This window comes from Anopheles maculipalpis, chromosome 2RL (assembly GCF_943734695.1).
Source record: "Anopheles maculipalpis chromosome 2RL, idAnoMacuDA_375_x, whole genome shotgun sequence".
Lineage (NCBI taxonomy): Eukaryota > Metazoa > Arthropoda > Insecta > Diptera > Culicidae > Anopheles > Anopheles maculipalpis.
The window spans coordinates 55,918,487-55,940,850 of record NC_064871.1 but is presented as its reverse complement, the minus strand read 5'-3'; the positions used below and the strand labels follow the sequence as shown (position 1 = coordinate 55,940,850).

The window sequence follows — 22,364 nt, the reverse complement described above, 5'->3', positions numbered from 1 at the left end:
GTTTGCGCAACAAACGTATCTTTCTCGTCACGTTGGGTCGATTCGAAGGTTCGCGCACGAACTAAATTGCCGGTGGGCTTGGTAGATCCGCCAGCAACAGAAACTTATCTTCATTTGCTCGTCCGCTCACCAAAAACATGGACGTGCGATAGAGTGCGATCGAAGATCGTAGATGTCAGATAATATCGCGTCAAAGCGTACTCGGAGCTATGTTTGCCGCCGAACGTGTGATAAAATTCTTGAAACGTTACCAGACAAGAGAAATGGTACGTTCAAATACATTCCTTAAAGAATTGACAATCACACATTGCTGAATATAATATAGTATAGTATAAAAGCTCAGTACTGTCCAACACACCTATATGTGTTGGGATGATTACCATACCTTCATGACTTTCTAATGAATTGTTAGTTTTGAATAAATATGGTTTTACCTTTGTGGAATGTTCCAAGGGAAATTGTATTTCAAAATATTCCAACATCTACTCGATAATTCATTATATCTGATTAAATCAACTGTACCGTTCGTGTGATAGCTGCGATTTTACTATTTCCCGCACATTCCTTTGATTCATCGATCAGATTCGATGATACACATTGTAGTTGTACTTACACTAGTCAATTATAAACAAACATCTTATCGTTGAAGCGCACTAAAAGCATGATAAAATATTAATGTTGTTTTGTACTTGTATCTACGTTCCGTGAAAAGTAGAGAGCAAAGTGATTTCCTCTGGAAAAACATTAACGGGTGCTGTTGTGAGACTGATAACTAATGTTTATAAATCATAAACCTTCTCTAAGAAAAAAAAACGAAACAAATAAAGTATAATCTTAAAGCTGTAGCGAGTTTTATTCAATTCTCCGCCACGGTGCAACTCATGCTTAGTTTTGTTGTTAAGTTCTATCCTTTGATGGTGATACACTATGGAATAGAATTGTAGATGTGTATCTTGATGGAAAGAAATCCACACTACAGCTACAGCACAAATCCTGCGAAATGAGAATCATACCATACCACGGACGGACTTCATCCACTTGATCCTCTATCCCAAAGCTGTTGCCAGTGTGATGGGATGGAATTTCTTGACAAACTACGTACACAGCTTTGTCCTGAGATGTGCAATAAATAATCACACCATCGTGTGTGACGAAACGATTAACATCTGTACGAGCGAACTCGAAGGATCTTAACAAATGATGTGCCTTGCACAGGAGCGCTAACGTGCAGCACATGTCTAGTGTAATGTTGAATATGTATACTGAGCAATGGCAAGGTAAGGTGTGTGCGTGTGGCGTGTGCATCGTGGCAAAACTATGACGAGAAATTAATTCGATGGTGGTGTGTAGCAACTCAGATGAGTAAAACGGTGTGTACGATAAATTATTCCTGCCGGTACATACCGGCATACACACATGTAATTAATATGCAAGATACGATAGCATTGATTGAAGAACTGTAGTGAAGATTTAACGAACTTGCAACGTGACAGTTACTTTTGCACACATTGAAAGGCAAATTTAAATTGTGCTTAAAAAATATGTAAATTTGCTAATACCATAATACAACATAAACATTTAATTTGTATTTTCCACACAACTTTTTGATCATATATTTTAATTTTAAAAATTGTACATTTTATATAGGAAGCATGACAACACACTAATCAAGCTGATACGTTATATAAAGCTTTACATAGAGTTCTTGCCGCCAAAAAGGTGAACACAGCATAGATTAAGTTTACTTTCCCCTCCCAGTTCACCAGTGTGTGTGTTCATGGGCGTGTTCATTGCTAGTTCTTTGTTAAGAACATCAACGCTATGACTATTCATTTTTACCTTCCCTTTACAGCTGATGGTTCTCAAGCTGTGCCCGCGCTTTTCACCACTTTTCCGAACTTCATTTGTGCCCAATTCATTCAACCTGTTACAACGTTCATTTTCCCCTTTTTTAAATCAACGAAGTAACTAAACGTATACGTGGTAGCACGCACAAATAGATGAGGAAAAAGCCGAACGCTTCTACACAGACGATGCCGAAGACATGTAGTAGGCTGCTGAAGCCAAATTCCTCCGATGCACATGTCACATCAAGCCATCGCAGCGTCCTTCGTGCACAATGAGCCAGTTAGTAACGAGCGTTCGGTAGACGATGTTCCTGGCAGTAACGGTAACTTGAAGGAGCGCTTATCCTGCGTCAAGCATGGTGTTGCTTACTGCCCTTAAACTGAGTCTGTACTAATCCCGGACGTGCAGGCTAACCGGAAACGCACGGTATGTGAAGATGGCGAGCAGTGTGTAGAAGCGGTAAGGGAATCCAAATGTTCAAGTGTCAGTACTAGAGTCGTTTGTGAATACGGGTTTAAAGATCAGTAGCTGCATTTAGCTGCATGAACTTCGTGCATACAGGCTTGTGCGTTTTGTGTGCGTAAGTGTCAGGTGCTGAAAACACCACGTGGAATAAGGGCTTGGATTAAGCTATAAACCGCAAGTGTCACGATTCACAGGAAACCCGCTGGCGTGATGAAGCAAATGTGGCATTAAAACAAACCAACATTACCGTTGTCCTGCAGGACGACGCCAATACAGCAACGACCGGACGCAACGTCTCACCGGACGGCGGAACTAGCAAACTCTAGGTAGTGGTGAGCGGGGTCACCGGCGGAGTGGCTAGAGTGGAATGTGTTGTGCCAGTGCGAACTTTGGCGGGAAGGGCTGCGATTGTAATCTTGACAGCTTTTGAATAAAAGATGAGACGCTGTTGCGTGCCCACGTGTCGGTTAGTTTGTGGCAGCGGCCGGACGGTTGGGACTGATCGTATGCAGTGAGATTATGCCTCTATCCAGGTCCGTAGTATTAACACTCCATAACTATGCGTGTGTACGTACATATTTGAATAGTGAGGCCACATTACGTGCGTTCCATCGGCTTGATATCGGGAGGTTAGACAGGCGTCACGTTAACCGGTAAATCGGAGCACTCGGAGCTACGATTCTCACGAACTGAAAATTACATCTATTTTCCACTTTGCCAATTTTACCCTGGGAGAGCTTCGCATTTTATCGGGCAGTGGCTACTCTACTTACTTAGAATAACTGCCCGGGAAAATCGAAACGGCTAGTATGACGGACGTTTTTCGAAGAGCAACACGCAAAGTCCATTGCGTCGATCGGATCATCGGGAAGCATACCAAATCGAGACATCAATTTATTATCGACGGTGAATGTCAGTGAAATCGATAGCCTTTTTGGTGGTATATCATGTGTTCGTTAATCTATCTTTGTCCATGTACTGGCAAAAGGAATGTGTCCGGTTTCAATACGCTTCCCATTGGCTAGCGCTGTTTCTTGTGGAAATCCCGATGGAGGAGCTACGAAGCTAAGTGAAAAGAAGAAAGAAAAATAAAAACAATATCATGCTAGAGTGCTTGAAATGGATTTCCAATAAACTTGCCAACTTCTAGCACACATAAACGCTCCACTCGCAAGCCACCAGCGTAGAGCTGGTCTTCCGGGCTGTTTAAGCTTCAGATCCAGTGGATGGAAAAATAACACGAGTGACAATACGAAAGAATAAATCCAGCGAACGCTCGAACTATCTGAAACAAGCAGCCCGTCTTTTCCATCGAAAATCGACGAAAGAAGATGCAACTTTTTCATCCACAACAGCACACATGGTTCGGATGCGATGTAACGAAAATGCGATTTCCTCAATCGTAGCAAACAGTCACAGTTTCAACGCTCGTGGGGGCAAACACCCAGTGTGCGGGGTACGGTACGGTGTGTGTGTGTGTATTGTGGAAACCTATGACGCCAAGTTTGCAAATGTGTGACAAAAAAAAAAAAGCGGATGGAAAACCAAAACTTTTCCATACTTCCTGCATCGATTACCGACCGAGCACAATGCTTCGCTGCTTGCGGAGTCATCACAAACGTTTTCAATCACTGCGCCGTGTGTCCTGTGGCTGAGTCCCTGCGCCCGAGTCGAAAATGGGTTGCTGATGGTGTAAACTTATGGAAACATCGGCACTAACAAGAACGCAAAATGCTTACCCGTTCGGGTGGAAAGATTGCTTGTCCGGAAGGCAAAGTTCAAAGTTGTGTTGTGTGCTGGCGTGAACAACGTGAAATCAGGAACAAATATATCTGCGATCGTGTGCGGCCGGTGGTTGAAACGTTGGGGTGCAGGGCGGAAGGCGCAACGAAGTTTTAATTTCCATAGTCATTATTTTTAGTAGAATCTTTAGCAGTAAGTGAGAGTGTTTTATTTTTCATTTTCCTTCCTGATTCCGCCAAGAAAGACGTCATTAAGATTGGTACAAAACAGAATCAATTTTGTTTTCACCTTCTGTTCACCGGAATGATTCCTGCATTAAGAAAAAAAAAACCCAACACAAAAAATTAAGAGAAAAAACAAGGAAGCAAGTAATAAAGTTGTACTAATGCATCATTGTAGCGTGTAGAGAGGGTATTTTATTGTTGTGGTGGTAAATTTGCAGAAAAAGAGAAGAAGCAGTTTCGAAACAGTGAGTGAATTTAATACCTGTGTGTATGTGGCGTTTTCTTTTACTTCAATGTGGTGTACGATTGTTTAGTGTAAAAAAAAACAACCATTACACCGTATCTAATGCGTTTGAAAAAATGCATTCAATTACGTTGCATTTCACACCGTTCGATTTGGTGTGGAAAGCCGCGCAAGTGCAGCCACAGCAACTAAACTAAGAGTGCATCGTATACTATTTCGATTAACGCTGTTGGTTGCACATGTGTATGTAACCGAAGCCTCGAGTTTATCTGGAGGCAGTAGCAACAGCAGCAGCAGTGACGCTGAACAGCGAGCATCAACCCATCATTCGTTACGAAGCCAATTCCCGCCAGGATGGACATCGATATCATCGACATCCGGACACTAGGCTACCTTTCCAGCACAAGCACGGTAACGTTAGATTTTTGATGTTTGATTTGGCAGCATCCATGTTTTATTGCTTTCTTCACCAAATTCTTCTTTTCCATGGACTTCCATGGTCCATATTGCCCGGCTCAGGGTGTTGTAGGCCGATGCTACCAACACCACTCGGTTTCGCGATGCACACTAGAACCAATTCAATCAATCACACACACATTCGATCGTACGGCAGCAGCACAATTTCAATTCCACAGCTACCCAAAATCCGACGTAAAGCCGAATGAATTTGATTTTATAATTCCGCATAATCCTTGCGCTGTGTTCCACTGGATGGGACGGCAACAGCCACTGGCGGGCAAATCCTATCGTTTGCGATAAAGCAAATCGGTAGAAAAAGAACCTATCGCGATTACTGTATCACTCGGAACACAATATTGTGTGCCTATTTATATCGGATTTTATGTCCCAAGATTCTTGCAGACGGTCGGGTCCGTTTGCGACGAGAAATCGTTGAAAATTTCAAATGATTTGCTTGAATTAAATCTATTCATCTTAGTCATTGAATTGAAATTGCTGCGCAGGAAAGACGAACACAGAATAAGAGGTCCTGGGAATGGAAGATTGATATTGATTTATAACAGAGACTTATGTGCAAGATAAGGTAAAAAAAGTAATATACTTGAAATAGAGCATCCCGTTTATTAATCTGAAAACATATCAAGTTTATGATTTTATGAGTGAAAAGTCTTCTAGTACCCTCAAGATCTTCTTAGGTGAGAGTCTACGTACTTGCAAAAGTTTTCCGAACGGTCAGGAAATGATTTCTGTCCGACACTTATTTGTCCAATTTGACGATGATTGTTTTGTATGCAAAATTAGCTCCTTCCGCTTGTTCCAGGAAAAGCAAATGGAACGAAAAGTTGTTTTGTGAACTTTATTCCAACCATCCACAATCATCTCGGCGCGCAAAAATCATAATAATTACACCCGGCGCCTCCATGGAGTTTCTTTCGGTGCAATCAGTGCTTCATTACCATTATTTATTCGATACCGCCCGAACCCAAGGGCTCTCCGATAGCTCCAAGTGGACAAGATGAGCCTGGGCTGGCTAGAAGAAGTGGCCCCTTCACTCTAGCCCAGAACCGGAATCCACACGAATACTGGGTTCACCGCCCAACGCTATGTTTGAGGGTCGTTCGTGATCTGTGCCGTCTGAAAATTCTCGCTAATGTAGTAGAAAAGTAGAATGAATGAAAGGAATTATCATCAATTAACTTGCGAATGGAGCGCTTCCAGGACCAGTCCAGCAACAGATGGATGATGGGGCCCGTGCCCTAGCGAACGGGAATACGGACAAGATAATTTGTTTATCTGATAGCGCATAAATCGTGGTCAGATTTTTCTTTCTATTAATTTCATTTTACTCCACTCCACATTGCAGGCCACGTGATGAAACGCGCGCGCTCTCTGTCCGTATGATAGCTTGGGCAGATAGTAAACAAACAAAAATTGTGTCAAGAAAATTGTACCTTCACGCAGTCTTCAAGCACCCCGAGACGGTACCGGGCCTGGCAATCGTTCCTGAAAGCCCAAACAAACAAAAAACGCAGCTTTTCCAGTTCGCGTTCGCACTGTTTGAAAGATTAAAAGTGGCGCATGTTATTGGTAGAATATTTATCATCATCATCTCTGACATCAATGAGGGTCATAATTTTGATTCCCTTCGGCATTGTGACTTTCGGCGCTGGACACAACCATTCCGTCCGTGTACACATTGCATCCCCGAGGTCCATTAGCGGAAACGAAAGCACGTCTGGCTTTTAATGGTGTTGCCACTTCCGAGGCTTTATGCTAAAATGGTGATGCTTGAAGTGTGCGTAATCTACGGAAACTTTGTGTGGATTGTAAAATAAAAGCACGCGTACAAAACCTCGCCGAGATCTCGCGCAGGAAGCAGTACCAAGGAAAGGGCTTTTTTGTGCTGGTCAACATTTGGTGTCATCTTTTATTTCAAATGATGGTAACCAAATTGACTGTCCGTATCACAACACCTGGCGGATGTGACCGGGTGTTAAACTGTTGAGCGACAGCTTAGTTTTATTGAACTTTTAATTGCTTTTTGTCGGTACGCTTGTCAACCTGTCTGCTATCTGTTGCTTGAATGTTTTGAGCAAACGTACTACTGTGTGAATCATGTTCTGGCATGTTTGGTAGCCATTAAAAATTGAGCCAACACTTCACAGAAGTATTAAAAAAGATCCCAACTTTTCGTCGCTTGTTGTATGCGTCACTCAATTCGCGGAGGCGCCTATCCATCCATCTTACTTCGGTCTATTAATGTTTATTTTGTAATCGGTTTGAAAATGCGTCCAATTGGCATCGATTGTCGAAACCGTCAGCAGGGAAATAAATGTTCCCCTCGGCGCGAAAATGATATACTGCCAGTTTGTGTGGGAAGAGAGTTGGGTGAGAATATTTGAACCCATTTGTCATTGATTCGGATTCGGAGTTAGAGCTTTGACACCGTACAGCGGTGGTGAAAGAATGGCTTAGGTTGTACGAATCTTGACAAGTCAAGAGGTCAAATATTTTGCATTTGGACTTCTTTGGGAAGGAAAGATTAAATTCTCTTTTTCCATTTTGCTGTTGTTTGAATTTTTCAAGCTAGTACGTGTTAAGTGCATCACATCTTGTTTTGCAAGGTATGATTATGTGTACCTAACAATCAAGAGCTCGCCATCTATTTCATCTTTTTTAAATTTCCACTGTTCATCCCATGAAACAACGGCATTTGAGTTGGGCTGTTGCGGCAAAACGAAGTCTTCCATATCGTGAGGTTTTGGTAAACATTGCCCGTGGAAGGTAAATGTGATTTTCTTCCCCACATCAACCTCCAAAAACCGAATGTGTCACGCAATAAATTTGTGACCTTCGCTTGTATATGTTCCTCGCCATTTTCACTCCTGGCCGCCGAGGAAACACTTGAAGTAACGAGTTTCGTTCGACGCGTTCTAAAACTGCCAGCCACGTTAAGCCGAGCCGAGAGTGGGGCTCGATCGTGCAGCGCAATGCCGTATTTTAATCAATCAAACGCTATTCCACTTTAGCTCCATCGTTCGGCTATCCGGGCCACGGGGTTGACGGAGTCGTTTTCTGCTTCACGGTGTGCCAGGTCGAAAAACCTTTTAATATTATTTTAAAGTAAACCCAACTTCAACTGTAATGTTTCGAAGAACATTCACAGAAAGTGGGTCAAACAAACATGCATCCGGCATTATTTTTCTTTTTCGGAGCAGTTTGAAACCGGCTATCCGCCACATACTCACCCGAATGGAAGCAATCTAAAGTGATCCTGACAGTAAAGCGAAGGCCCCCGAAAGGCACGACGAATTGACGTTTAATTTCCTCCTAATTGCTGCCAGTGTCATGCCATCGACGGTTCGTTCGCTCGTTTGGTGGTTTCGAAATCAGCCGTCAGCCGACGAGGTCGACGATCAGATCACCCGAAATGGGAAAGAAATGGTGAAACGTTGAATCGTCCAAAAACTTGCCCAGAGTGGCGAGAGTGCACGCTCCCCAGGAGGTCCACTGGAATCTGGGAAAAAAGTATCTATTGATAAATAATAAAAAAGGACAGTAATGACTTTTCGCTTCCGTTTCGCCTAATGGTATAGATGAGGAGGAGGAGGAGGAAGAGGAGAGAGGACAGAACTTTACAGAGCCCAGGCTCTTTGAACCCACCGCGAAGATACTACATGTATCAGCTACCACGTTACTGTCCGCGCAAATCATATTCTACTGGTTCGATATGTTGCGCAGTCTAGCGAATAAATGAACCATCAATCAGTGTGCGTGTGTGTGATGTGTTGTGTATGTGTGTTTGTTGCTTTGGATACCGGAAGAAACAATGTATGTCGAACAGTGATAGCACCACAGCGAGAGGCCTCGGGTTACGATGGTTTGGGCGTAGATTGACGATTGATTAAAATGCGCAACGGACGAGAAAATGTTCGCTTCACAACGTACGGTTGATGTAGTAGATGCGTAGACAAGGCATGTAGACATGTGGCAAAAAAAAAGTGTAAAAGCCCTAACACAAATTACCTATTTTATCTTGTTGACACAGTTATTTGTAACCGTGCATCAGTGATAAAGAGGAAGAGAAAGTTTAATGTTTCCAGTTTTGAAATAATGATTGATGAAATTGATGCAAATAATTATCCAACTTTTTGTTATGGAATATTAAGTGCTCTACCAAGAGACCTAAGGAACAACATACAGTTAACAGAAATTAAAAAAATTGACAATCCTTTCTATCTGACATTGATTGCAGGCCGGTTAAATGTTAAAGTGAATCAATTCATTGCCAAACTGGTTCCCAGAGCTAAAAAGTACATAAAATCTTACCACCATTCATTGGTAGTGATTACATTTCCGCCTCCCTGAATCACGTTCATTCGTAATCGAATTGAATTTCTAAACTGATTTTTGAATACACCGCGCAATACCCTCGTGTCACACATACGTCGAGCGAGATGATTGAATACCTTTGCAATAAGATTAGTAGCGTTCGCCGTATGTGCGGCTTGTGTGTTTCCCCTGTTCGTATGATAGCACTGCTTGCCAGATGCGAAGGTGATACAAGCAATGCAGTTACAAAGGGTTGCACTTTTTCCATCCACCATATGGCCAATACGAGCGAGAGACAGAGAGCGGACACATTTCGTCGGATTTTAGCTACAAAAGCTTTGACACCGACTGACATCCTTGGGGGAGCTACGGCGTGCAGTGTCTGTGTGTAAAGCTAGTAGCATGCTCGGTAATCCCATCTTTTCGGCTCCGTATGTTAATCGCGTAATCTGTTACAACCCCAAACGGTGTATCCTTTTTGGCGCGAGTTCCATATTTAGCATGTGGCAAAGTTCTACATGCTTATCGGTACAACCCAGGATGTATGTGGTGAATGTGAGCAAACGTTTTAAAGTTCTCGGATGGTGACATTGCCAGCAGAAGCCAGTGCACAAGAAGAGCAAAAGAAAACCTTTACAACCCCTTCACTCACACACACAAGGTTGCTAGTGGCACGGTGGGAAAGTTTACCACAGCACTTGTCAAATGATGCTGAATGCACTAGAAACTTACATCCAGCATCCAACCAGGCGATGGTAACGATTTTATGCACCTTAGGGCCTTGGGGTACCGAATCGTTGTGTATTTGTGTGACGGGGATGGGTTTTTTACTCGCTGTCCCACGGTGCATGTTTAACTTTCTTCACTCGTCTGTAGCGTTACATTCGAGTCGAAGGGCTATACCTGTCAAACTGCGAGTGGAGAACTTTTCAATCAGATTAGATGAAAATTCATTTCGATTGAACTATCGATCGATCGTCTTTCGCTGTTAATGGAGGGAAACCGGGCTATATTGAGCTTCCCCACATTGGGATTTTTTCCCTTCTTAGTGGGTTCACACGCTACTCTCCAGTGTGGTGGCAGAAACGGAAACAATGGAAGTGCGCGAACAAACACTGGCCGCCGGCGGCTTCAGTAGCGGCTGTCTGTTTAATTAGTATAATGCCAGAGCGAAGCGTGTCGATAAGAATTTTCTCATCATGCTTTTTAATGGCAGGTTTGGGGAAGGAGGAGGTGGTGTCTCGGGAATGCGCGTTTTCTGGACCATTATATGTAGTATCATGATTGCATCGCTAATCAAAATGTACGAAGCTGTGCAACAACGTTCAAAATTGTGTTCCAAACACGTTGTGGTTAAACTTTCTATCGAATGGTAGGGAGAAGATACAATTTAACCGATTACTGATTACTTTTAGGAGCACAAATAAGTTTGTGTCGTTTTTATATCAGGTGTGGTTTGCAAGCTTATACAATAACAACTACAACAACATGTTTTTGGGGCCGAGTTTTGCTTGATTATTTCAATATGCAGAACAAGATAGCGGAAAGTCATCGCTGCTTTGGTGAAATTTTGATGACAACCATACTCTAGTTGAAGTAAATGTTAGCAACTATGCCAGTTTGAAGTTATCGTTCAGAACGAAAAACACCTCGGAAGGCCACAAAGGACTGAAGGATGCACAACTGAAGGTAAAGATCGATGAAGATCATACACAAACATAACAAAAAATCCACTAAGACTCGTGGTCATACAGGATGAAGGCGTCAAACTTAGGCTGGTGTCATTGCTCGGTGGCATGCGATTTTATCGTACGACCCGATTGGTAAGGGTATCATTGCTCGGCAGATTAGTCGTACGACAATTTTCGACGTTTGACGTTTAATTGTAAACAAACGAAGAAGGAAGGTGTTCTTTATACAAGCATTCTGCTACCAGAGCAGTTCCAAGTTTATGGTTGCAGCGCTGATAATTATGCCTCGTATCGGAAGTCCTGTTAGTGAACAGTAAATTTTGGTGGATCGGGCGAAAACCGTACTACAGGAATACTAAACTTGCGGTGTGATTAGACTGTTTGGCTCAACATAAGAAACCGCTTGCCATTACATTTGTACCGTTTTAATGATGCTGTTTGTTGTCAGACGTAAGACGTTCGATTTCCTTGAGTTGTCAACTGCGTCATGGTTGTAAGAAGTAGAAGAAGGAACAGAATCGTGAACCACTTTGGAATCTGTTAGACGGCAAGACACAACGTATGAAAGAGAACAATAAATAAATAAAATATTTAGAACACGAAACAGAACAGATGCTGTAGCTGATTTTTATAAAAAAAATATTCTTTTTTACATATCATCTGTTTACATTTTAATTTGTCGTTTTCAGAAAAACGCGTTTATACAAGCGAGTTCAATTTGTTGCAAGGCACCGTGCAACGAAATCAATTTTTTTTATTTGATAGCACGACCAAATTTGGCGTTCAACCTCATCTGTCAGATCCCATGTATTTCGCTTGCAACTAGAGGCATGCCACCGAGAAATGACACCAGCCTTACAACTACTTAGCAACTACTCCAAGAGCATAAACAAGATGTTTTTTATACAACTTTTGTTGCAAAAAAACCGTACAATACGAAGCATTCTGCAAGGAACCAGGAATCTGGCTTAACGAGCATTCCTTCAAATACAATGACGGCAAAACATGAATCTTTGTTAAACGAATAGTGGACAAAATGTAGCCATTTATTGTGTCGGATAAATTACACTATTTTTGGTTGCAAACCATTGGAACTAATTTGTTCTCCTAATATACATTATCGACACATATTCGTTCTAATTACTAAGATAATTCTGGTATCGTCGCTTACGGGGAATTGTTGGTCCTTATAGCAGAAACAACAGAAAGAGGATATTTTTTTTAACAAAAAATAAACATCTGCTTTGTTTTTGCTGAAGCAACATCATATTTGCATGTTCACGCATAATTAACTGGATTGTTCATTCTTGTTCTGTGCCATTGCGTCTCGATCCCGAATATTCAAGTGCAGTGCAGATTATGTTTGTGTATGTGTATGTGGGTGTGTATTTTTCCTATAAATCGAAAGTACTCTCCAGCGTTGTAGAACTTAAGTTTACAAAAATCTTTCGCCTGGAGGTTTCATTGGAATCGGGTTAAAAAAGGATTTTAATTAAAAAGCCAACGTCAAGAGCGAACGTGAATACGGTTGGCATTAGTACTCGGGAAAGCAATTTAGCATAAGATTGGCTCGTTAGCGCATTCACTTTAGCGCGCTCACACACCCGCTCGTACACGCGCGTACAACAGGCACGATAGCCATCGAACGGGGACACCGAATTTATGTATGTGTGTGAGCTCGGTGTGCACAAATCTGGGTAAATGTTTCCCCATTTCCGAAAGCGGATTACCTTCTGGGAATGGTTTCCGCCATTGAGTGAGATTTAAAATCACTAACAGGTCAACGTGGCTGGCTGGAAACTACCTTTTCCCGTTGTGCTGAGGCGCACAGAGCCCGGTTGACGACGGTTAGCACTTAAGTGTTGGTTTGTAGTGTGCGAGGGTCAGTTTCCACACGGGGGAGCATACAAATTATGTGTTGGACAGATGGGAAGGGTCGCGGGTGTAACCTGCCGCGAAACGTCACCCAAAAGTTATACCACACACGTCATGTATCGCTAGTACAGGGACATTGGAGAATTGCGCTTGCGAAAATTGGTGGACGTCCGATGCAGACGAATGTTTTTCATCAGGCCTACCGAGTCAGCGTTGCTTAAAATAACGAATGCACAAAGCATCCTATCCAGTTCTAAATCCTGCCTTCGAACAGGGGTTTTGGAATTGATTCAACGATGGACATTCCATGCACGCACCACCCAAAGTGTGCTGTTCGGTTGTGCAGCTTGAACTCTCTCTGCTCAATGAGGTTTCCGCGTAGAACTATTCCTGGTTTCTCCCACGATTGCACTTCATTGTACCGAAATGGACGAACACTTGGCATGCACCGTGTACGACACTCTGCCAGCAGTGCAGCAACCAACACTTAGTTTATTGGAAATTTGTCGAAAATCCTTCCCAGCCGCCTATAGGACGATATGATAGACGTCGGTACAAAAGAGTGGAATGTTTGTAGGAAACAAAGAGTTTAGAAGGCTGACCGCGGGTGGACGTTGGGTTGGTATGAAGAATTTGCACATATTCATCGGCACTCCTGACGCAAAGGGACCAGTTGCAAACTGATGCTGCACGTACCACCTACACGGATACGAAGAGAAACATTGGTTCGGGCCGGGGGATGTGTGCTACAATAGACTGGCTCCGTACGGTTTGTGACAAGTGACGTGCGAAGAAAGCTTGCCAGAAACATGCTACCCTTACGCTTTTACGGATAGTTTGCGATGTCAATAAGCGAGAATGCACCCTCACGATACGGCACGAGCAACTATGTCAATCTAAAGCACATGCACATTGATGGGCTGCGCTATTGTTTCTATACGATGATGTGCGATGGGCACAAACAAGTAGAAGTAATAACATCTCGAAAGAACGTGTACTCTTAAGAAAGATTTTCATTTCTTGTATTAGCACATATATCGATCAATTAAAAGAATGTTGTTTCAGTAGCGATGAGAAAGTTCATGTGCTGTGCAGTTTATTTTCGCTATGTTACATTCCAAATTCCGAAATAACATTTTTATAGAACAATAAAATTCCTAATTTCTGCTAATTTCTTTTCTATTATGCTCTTATTACTTTCGACCTTTGTGAAAGTTTTACTGGCGATTTGTAATTTGGGAGATAACTGCTCCGCACGCTGTAATGGATAATGGGCCTTTCTTTAGTAAATCGTTTAATGGTTTCGCAAGTTTTGTGAAATTTGGTATAAACTTTCTGTAATTCGCTATAAACTATTCTGTTCGCTATAAACTTTCTTCTGTTAGCAATGGGTACTTTTTAACTGTTTCAAATTTAGAATCATTAGGGTATAGTTATGGTTATCTTTCTTTAAATGATAGAAAGCAGGTGTGTAACTTTTAATATTTTATTTTTGAGCTGATGCACCTCGGCTGCACGATAGGCGAAGACTACTGGACTGCGCTAGTTGGTTCTCCAGTTGGCCGCTTGTCCCACGGTACCATGTTGCATGCTGACATTCCTAGAGTATCAGATGACATGCTGATGCTCGGAAGTCACGTTGTACAACATGGGACCAAGGTGTCGGATGCAACTCAGCGTGTGAAACATTCTGTGCATAACTATGTATTCCCTGGTCTATGATTTTATATCCCAAATAAGTGACTTCTGATTTAAAGAATTTGCATTTTTCAGGATTTAATTTGAGGTTGTATTTTCTTAACCTGTTAAATACTCGTGTTAAATTATCTATATGATTTTTCATTGAGCTTCCTATGACTGTTATATCATTGATGTAAATGAATGCAATTTCTGGCGTAAGGCCAGCCATGGCTATTGCCATCATTCGTTGGAAACTATTTGGACTTATATTGAGTCCGAAAGGCAATCTTGTAAATTGGTAATGTGCTTTTGTTATGCTGTAAACTTTCTGGAATTTTTTTTACAAGTATTTTGCCTTCCCTAATTGGTCTAATATCGTATCTATACTTGGTAGTGGGAATTTCTGTGGCAGTATCTTTTTTATTTAGCTGCCTAAAGTCAGCTACCAATCTCCATTTTTTGTCATTGCCCGTTCTCTTGGGAACAAGCAGAATTGCTTGTTCCCAATTCCGTATCTCCCAAGTGTGAATTATAGGAATTCTATCTATTTCTTCACCTTGAGAATGTATCTGTTTAGGAGTAATTAAGTGTTTAAAAATTATTAGTAGTTATTGGATCTTCATCTAAGCAAAATATATCTAAATACTTGTTTGCTAGTGTACTAATTTCTTATTTAATAATATGTGGGGAGTTTGCTTTGTTTATGTAGCCTAATACATCTTGTGCTCTGTGTTTATTGTTTTTATTACCTTTAAAATTGTAAATAACAAAGTATTAACTGGTTCTACAGTTGGTCTAAAAATTTACAAATTTTTGGTAGTGTCTTTTTCGATAGTATTTATAAATTTACTTTAAGGATTATCTTTAAAAGCTATTGTTTTAGCGAAAAATTTCAAGATTTAAATTCCTGTGGATGTATTACTGAATCTACTTCAATATATTTTGAAGGATTTTTGTGAATGATTTCACTTCTTGCTGGTCTTAAAAATGTGTTATCTTCTATAGGATGAGAAATTGAAATACCATTAAACTCGAAACTTTACAAGTAATATTCATAGTCTATTTTACATTTATACTTAGTAAAGAAATCTCTTCCTAACATACCATCTGCTTATTATTCTATAATATCTGGAATTAAGTGAAAACTATGATTAACTATTCCATTTTCAAATGACTAATTCGAATTGATTGTTCCGTCAGTAACGAAAGACTTATTTGTAATTTATGTCAACTTAACTCTGTTTTTACTATTGAACTCATCTTGAGATTTGATTTTTAGAATTTTAAATAATGATACTGCTGCTCCAGTATCGGTGAACAATGTACTGTGTCTTTTCTACCCTTGAGCCTTTTCTACTTTGATAGTAGTGGAATTTTTGGCTGATAAGTTTAAAGTTAATATTCCTGCCGGGGTAGCTCTAAAAAATGATTTTGTTCTTTTTCTTTGTCTTCTTCCTCTGCTTCGGCAGTTAGAATTCTTCGCAATTTTCGGTTACTAGACTGTGTACCTTGTCTTGTGTATAGATATCTAGGGTTTCCATAAAAATATTTGTTTCTATATCTGTTTGGATTGTAATTGTTTTTGTTGTTTTATAAGTGAAGAGATTTGCTTGGTACCTAATGTTGTTTGTAAAATTTCTATTTGTTTGATACCTGTTGTTGTTTATTCTATTGGTTGGAAATCTTTTGTAGTTAGAAGAACAATTTTGACTCCTATTATTTCTTTGGAAAGGTAAAATTTGGGCGGGCTTTTTATTATTATTAATTTCACTTTTTAAGACCTTTCGGGTGGCTGCAGTGATTGTAGAGTATCGTCCTACTTTAAGTAATAGTGTTGTTTCAGATTTGCTGGTTTTATCAATGAGTGTATTAACTGCTACTTTAACAGCCATATCGTTTCCTACTTTTTCTGGAATTTTCTGTTCCAGATAGAGCCCTTTTAGTTTACATGTTAGATTTTCAATTTCTTCTCAAATTTTTGTGGTTTATTTTGTTTGTATAGTTTTTTAATTGATAAATTATTTTTTCCTGTGTTTTTTTTTTCTTGCATCTTGATTTAATGTTTTCTAATATATCACAAACTTTTTCAATATCTGTTGGAAATTTTATAAGGTTCCCAACGCCCTGTCAGTTAGGAGGTACGAATAAGAACAGAAGAGATAAGAAGGATCAGAAAAGGGCAGGACGAGCCCTAACTGCCCCGGGATCAGTTAGGGAACAATCGATTCAGTCGAAAACTAATCACGAGCGGATAAAGATCGGAAAACTAATATAAGCGCGCGCGAACAGTGTATCTCTAAGAGCTTAGTAATAAAGAAAAGCTCAGCTATACTGAAAAGGCAAAAGAAGCCGCTCGTTTTCTAACAATATCTCTTGGTAATCCTACTCTGGCTTTGCCTGTAAATCGTGTCTTGATAAATTTAACTAGCATTACCATTTGATCTGTTGGAGTAATTTCCCTCAGTAAATTTACTGAATCTATAAATATGACAAGATTTTCTGATGATCTGTTATAAATTTGTACAAGAGATGTAGCAGTTTTGATATCAAAATGCGCCATTTTGCTATTTTCTGATTCACTTAATTTTGATTCGTTGGAATTTGACATTTAATAATTATTTATATGAAACTCGATTGCAGAAAAGCACTGGTTGGTATTACCGTGAATTTTTGTTAAGTATTCTTCGCTTGTAATTTCTTCGAGCTCAAGCAAACCTGCTTGTATCGAAGTTAAAAGTTCTGTAGCCAAAATTCTGTATTTTGTAACAGTGGAAACTCTAAAATTCTTTGGTTTGGTTCTCTTATTAGTCTTAATTGAAAAAGTTTATCTTCTAGTTTACTCATTTATCATTTTTTTACTAATTACGAAACAAATCCAATAAATAACATAAAGTTAAAATTAACCTACAATGATGTTGTTTTTCTTTTTGACCAACTAATTTCATACATATCCCATAGTTTTGTTTACAACACCTTACTGTCAGCTACTTATCATTAACGTGTCCTTCGGGACCCTCGTTGTGCTGCCAGACATCTGCTACTCGTGTAAACTGCAATGGCGTCTACTGTTTCTGTACTGCTATTGATGCTGTGCGCGTCGCTTTCGTTCGTTACACTTAGCGTGATGTGTTGTGAAGATGTGATGTGCGCCACTTGCTTAAAACTAGTTCAATTTATGCACATAGTTTAGCGTTCAAATAGTTTATGTGCACTAATCGGCTGAGTATTTTGTTATCTTCGTATCACTGCGTACGTTGTTTTGTTGCTTTCTTCTTATTACTGTTTCACTTTTAGCTTTGTGATGCACTTTTGCTTGGATTCTTCGTGTGCACTTTGGTTCCGAGGTGAGTTTTTTCTTCACTGTAATGGTATCACGACACTTAGCTTATGTTCGTATGTTATTCTAACGGTATTTTACTTGTGTCGTTTCGCGTTGCGTACTACGAGTCACTTCTCGATTGTGTTAGTGTAGTGCACAGATAGAAATGCTTTGATCGATTCTTTTTTTTCTAGTGCACTGTACTATTCATCCTGTTCGTCGCTAATGCTGCGTTCACTTGCATGTAGTGTGCACATTTATTTTTTAAATATTTTTATTTCTTGTTGATTCTCGTTAGTTTGCATAAATTAAATTCGTCGTCTCTAATATTACGGTCGCCATGTGGTGGACAATTATGGTCATCAATTCTTTAGGCACAGTCGATACGTTAGTTTCCTACAGTCGATACGTTAGGTAGCTAAAATTAGTACGCATCTTTTGTCGGTAATTTTTGTTATGGAAATTATTTCGTTAAGTTTTACTCACTTACTTATCGGTCGCTACAACCGCTTTGCGCTCTTCGCATGCCACAGCAGAGTCCGGAACCGCTCACGGTCCCGCGCTGTCATCCGCCAATCCATCATCCCGGCCTTGATGGCGTGGAATCAACGCCAACCTCTCACCTCAATATGGGCCTACCACGCCACCTCTGTCCGTGTGGACGGCCTAAAAGGACTTTCTGAGATGGATCGTCTGGTACCATAACATGGCCGGCCCATCATAGCCTGACGAGCCTAATTCGCTGCACGACGGTGAGGTCGTCATACAGTTCGTACAGCTCGTCGTTGTAGCGACTTCTCCATTGTCCTTCCAAACATATGGGAACAACGATCCTTCTGAGCATCTTCCTGTCTAACGCGGCTAAGAGGGCTTCATCTGTTTTGGACAGGGTCCATGTCTCAGAGGCGTATGTGAGTACTGGGACTATAAAGGTACGATACAGTCCCAGCTTCGACCGTCGCGACAGGTTTTTGGAGGTGAGATGTTTCCTCAGGCTGTAGAATGACCGGCTGGTCGCCAACATCCTAGCGCGCAACTCCGTCTCTGTGCTGTTTTTGGTCCTGATTTTTGACCCGAGATTGGTGAAGTTTTGGACGACTTCAAATTTGCGGTCACCTATTCGTAGATCATCTCCACGTAGTTCCGGATTTCTTAGCAGGGCCGCTTAGATGGTGCCACCATCAATTCTGTCTTTGCCTCGTTGATTTGCAACCCGAGGTTTTCTGCCGCCTGCTCGATCCTTTGGTAGGCTTCTGCGACCTGGGAGAGCCCCAGACCAATGATGTCTATATCATCAGCGTATGCCAGGATCTGGGTTGCCCTATAGAAGATGGTTCCCGAAGTCTCCACCTCCGAGTCACGGATGGTCCTCTCTAGCGCCAAGTTGAATAGGAGACAGGCATCTCCCTGACGCAGGCTTTTGGTGGTAGCAAAGGACCCTGAGAGTTTTCCATCCACATTCACCTAGCATGTGACGTTGGTCATGGACATTCTAATAAGCCTGATCAGTTTGGCCGGGATTCCAAAAGAGCTAATGGCCTCGTAGAGTTTTACCCTGGCTATGCTATCATATGCGACCTTGAAATCTATGAAGAGATGGTACGTGTAACATGTAACTTCTGTTCAGCCATCTTCTCCAAGATTTGCCGCATGGTGAAGATCTGGTCAGTGGTAGATTTTCCGTTTCGGAATCCTCTTTGATACTTTCCAACTATCTGTTCAATGAATGGGTCAAGCTTATCCTGAAGGATTAGGGAGAATATTTTGTAGGCGGTATTCAACACCTTAATATCCCAGTAGTTGTTGCAGTCCATCATATCTCCCTTCTTGTAGATAGATGATGCCGAGATTTCAATCACAAGGCATCGATTCGCTATCCCATACCTCAGTAACTCCTTCTCTAGTAAGACACCCCCGTTTTTTTGACCAGTTCGGCTACGATTCCGTCGGTTCCGGGTGTTTTATTGTTCTTTAACCGACGGATAGCTTTTCGTGTGTCCTCGATGTCAGGTGGCGTCGGTACATCGGGACCGTCTGCTAGTGGAGGCTCTAGCTGTTCGTTGAACTGGTTGTTAAGTAGTTCATCAAAGTACTGAGCCCATCGCTAGAGGATGGCTGTTTATTGACCAGATCATCACATTTTTTGCGACAGCTGGTCGCCTTAGGTATGAAGTTGTTTCGGCGGCCTGCTATCGTTTGATAAAACTTACGAGATGGACCGTACACCTCTGTGATTTGTTCGAGTTCCCGCATTCCCTGCTCTTCTCAAGCGTGTCTTTTGTTGCGGTGAATTCGTTTTTCTAACCGACTGAGCCGTTTGTATTTTGGTGAGGCGGTCGTAGAAAATGTCCTTCTCCTATTCGTCTTTGTCTTCGGTAGGGACGTGAACGTTTATGAGGCTAATTTTGAAAAACTTGCCTCGCATGCGCAGGGTGCATAGCCTATCATCTATAGCCCTGAAGCCGATGATAACGGATTTCAGCCGGGGACCTACGGCGAAACCCGTTCCGAGCACGTGTTTGCGGTCGTGGCAACTATAACAGATGTCGTAGCGTTGACTGCCACGTCCTCTTTGCAAACCGCTCCCTAGCCACCGCATTTCCTGTGCTACAAGGTCCATGTCCAGTGTGGCTACGGCATCATTCAGTTGCTTCAGGGCTCCGGCTCTATTTAGAGTGGGTACATTCCATGATCCCATTTTTTCTGATTCTTCTTTCAGAATTTTCTGAAATTCTGATTTGGCTTTCAGTAGTTATTTGGGGTGCGATAGGACTGGATGACAGGTCCCGCGCTTTCGTGGCAGGTTTGTTTGATTTCGAGCCAATTGTTAATGGTGTCGAACCAACATGTTATAGTAAAAACATCTCAAAAGAACGTGTACTCTGAAGAAAGATTTTCATTTCTTGTATTAGCACATATATAGATTAATTAAAAGAAGCTTTTTGTTTTAGTAGCGATGAGAAAGTTCGTGTGCTGTGCCGTTTATTTTCGCTATGTTTCATACAACTTCCGAAGTAACATTTTAATTGAACAAAACTTGCGTTGTAACAAATGTATAACAAAAATGAGGGTACAAATACTTGGTATATTGTGATGGTGTAATTAGCAACTATATCAACGTATCTTGAGGGTATAGCGAAGTTAGTCTTCACACGTCAGGGGCGGAAATCGAGTCCCATCCGGAGCGTGCCCCTGTAGTAACTGAATATTGATCTAAGTGGTATCAATAAGTCTAGTAAGCCGTTAGATAACCTACACAACTTAATAGATCGTTAAACCAAAAAGAACATATGCAAAGTATATTCAATTTGTAGGCTTCTCATACATATGTTGATTTGATCAACACTGGTTAATATTTCTCATGAGTTTATACTGAACGTGCAAACATAAGTATACAAATACAGTAGTAGTAAACAAAATTCTCGAGGAGAACTAATCAGGGTGGAAGAAAATGAGCAAGAGGTTATTTGAGATGTTTTGCCTTTATTACACTTCTCAAGTGCAACTCTTGATAGCAATAGTGATCAGATAGATCTACTACACTGCATAGCTACATTATCGAATGCATAGACAAAATGCCAACATATTGAGTACTGATAGTAGAAAAAAAAAACCGTTAGTATGCCAAGTTCAGTTGGCATATTTTATGCACAAGCCTGACCATCTCCTCATCAACTATTCATGTTGTTCACTGAGCGTACTAAACACAGCAGTTGACGTGTTTACGTGTACGCTTGTAAACAACTTGAATAGCTTTGCACTCATACCATGAGGTGTACAGAAATTCCAAGGAATATACACTATAGACAAGGACAAATTCCTTGCAGGAAAGGAAAGGATTAAGATATCGATTATTTTGCATGCCATTCTATCTGGTTGAAGTGATTTTTAAAATACCGATGGATTAGTACAGCTCAAAGACTCCACTTCTCTGGTCATAAGGATTGGGATGATGGAAAGTGATAGAGAATATCAGTCTTCTTCTTGCAACTTCAATTGGGTGCGAATTGAACCGTGCAAGAACATTTTTGTATCATCTTGAAGCGAGATTCCTTTATGTGTCAGGGAAATGAAGCATTTCAGCAAATATAGCTCCAAGCTAAACCACAACGACGTAGCAAAAGACGTTTTGTTTGTCAACTCCATACGGTGTCTCGGGCGAAGGGGGCGATAATGCCGTAACATAATAACATTGTGCGGTTAGATGAGGATCAATCAGGAAAAATCGTAACGCTTTCCGTTCGTTGCTTCCGGTGCTCTCGGACTCGTATCAATCACCGGGTGGACGTAAATGTCGATGACTGTCCCCAACAACTCGTTACAGTCAAGATTCATTGTTCAATCACTGTTGCTGAAGACGTTCCGTTGTGTCTTATGTGTGTTCTGCCGCATCATATGGCCGTCACGTGTGCCCCGAGGCAATGAACGTCCAGGGAGCCGATCCACATTTCCTTTCGATGATTTTTTCTCTATCATCTATCCTT

At 41.2% G+C, this 22,364-nt stretch overlaps 5 protein-coding genes across 6 annotated transcripts in view; 1 reads left to right on the top strand and 4 right to left on the bottom strand.

The window, feature by feature from the left end:
• LOC126559341 (calmodulin) overlaps positions 1 to 22,364 on the bottom strand; it is a 279,933-nt gene that overhangs the window by 141,359 nt on the left and 116,210 nt on the right. The window lies entirely within an intron of this gene.
• Positions 1 to 22,364, bottom strand: part of LOC126559276 (zinc finger protein 593 homolog) — a 338,322-nt gene that overhangs the window by 205,049 nt on the left and 110,909 nt on the right. The window lies entirely within an intron of this gene.
• LOC126558182 (hydroxylysine kinase) overlaps positions 1 to 22,364 on the bottom strand; it is a 172,340-nt gene that overhangs the window by 75,711 nt on the left and 74,265 nt on the right. The window lies entirely within an intron of this gene.
• The window catches only part of LOC126557047 (ETS-like protein pointed), a 176,419-nt gene that overhangs the window by 112,683 nt on the left and 41,372 nt on the right, over positions 1 to 22,364 (bottom strand). The window lies entirely within an intron of this gene.
• Positions 4,837 to 22,364, top strand: part of LOC126558012 (dopamine receptor 1) — a 71,096-nt gene continuing 53,568 nt past the window's right edge. The window contains exon 1 of the mRNA XM_050213943.1: positions 4,837 to 4,935. Within this exon, the coding sequence (XP_050069900.1) occupies positions 4,879 to 4,935 (57 nt within the window). The 5' untranslated portion in view covers positions 4,837 to 4,878. The remainder of the gene's footprint in view (positions 4,936 to 22,364) is intronic.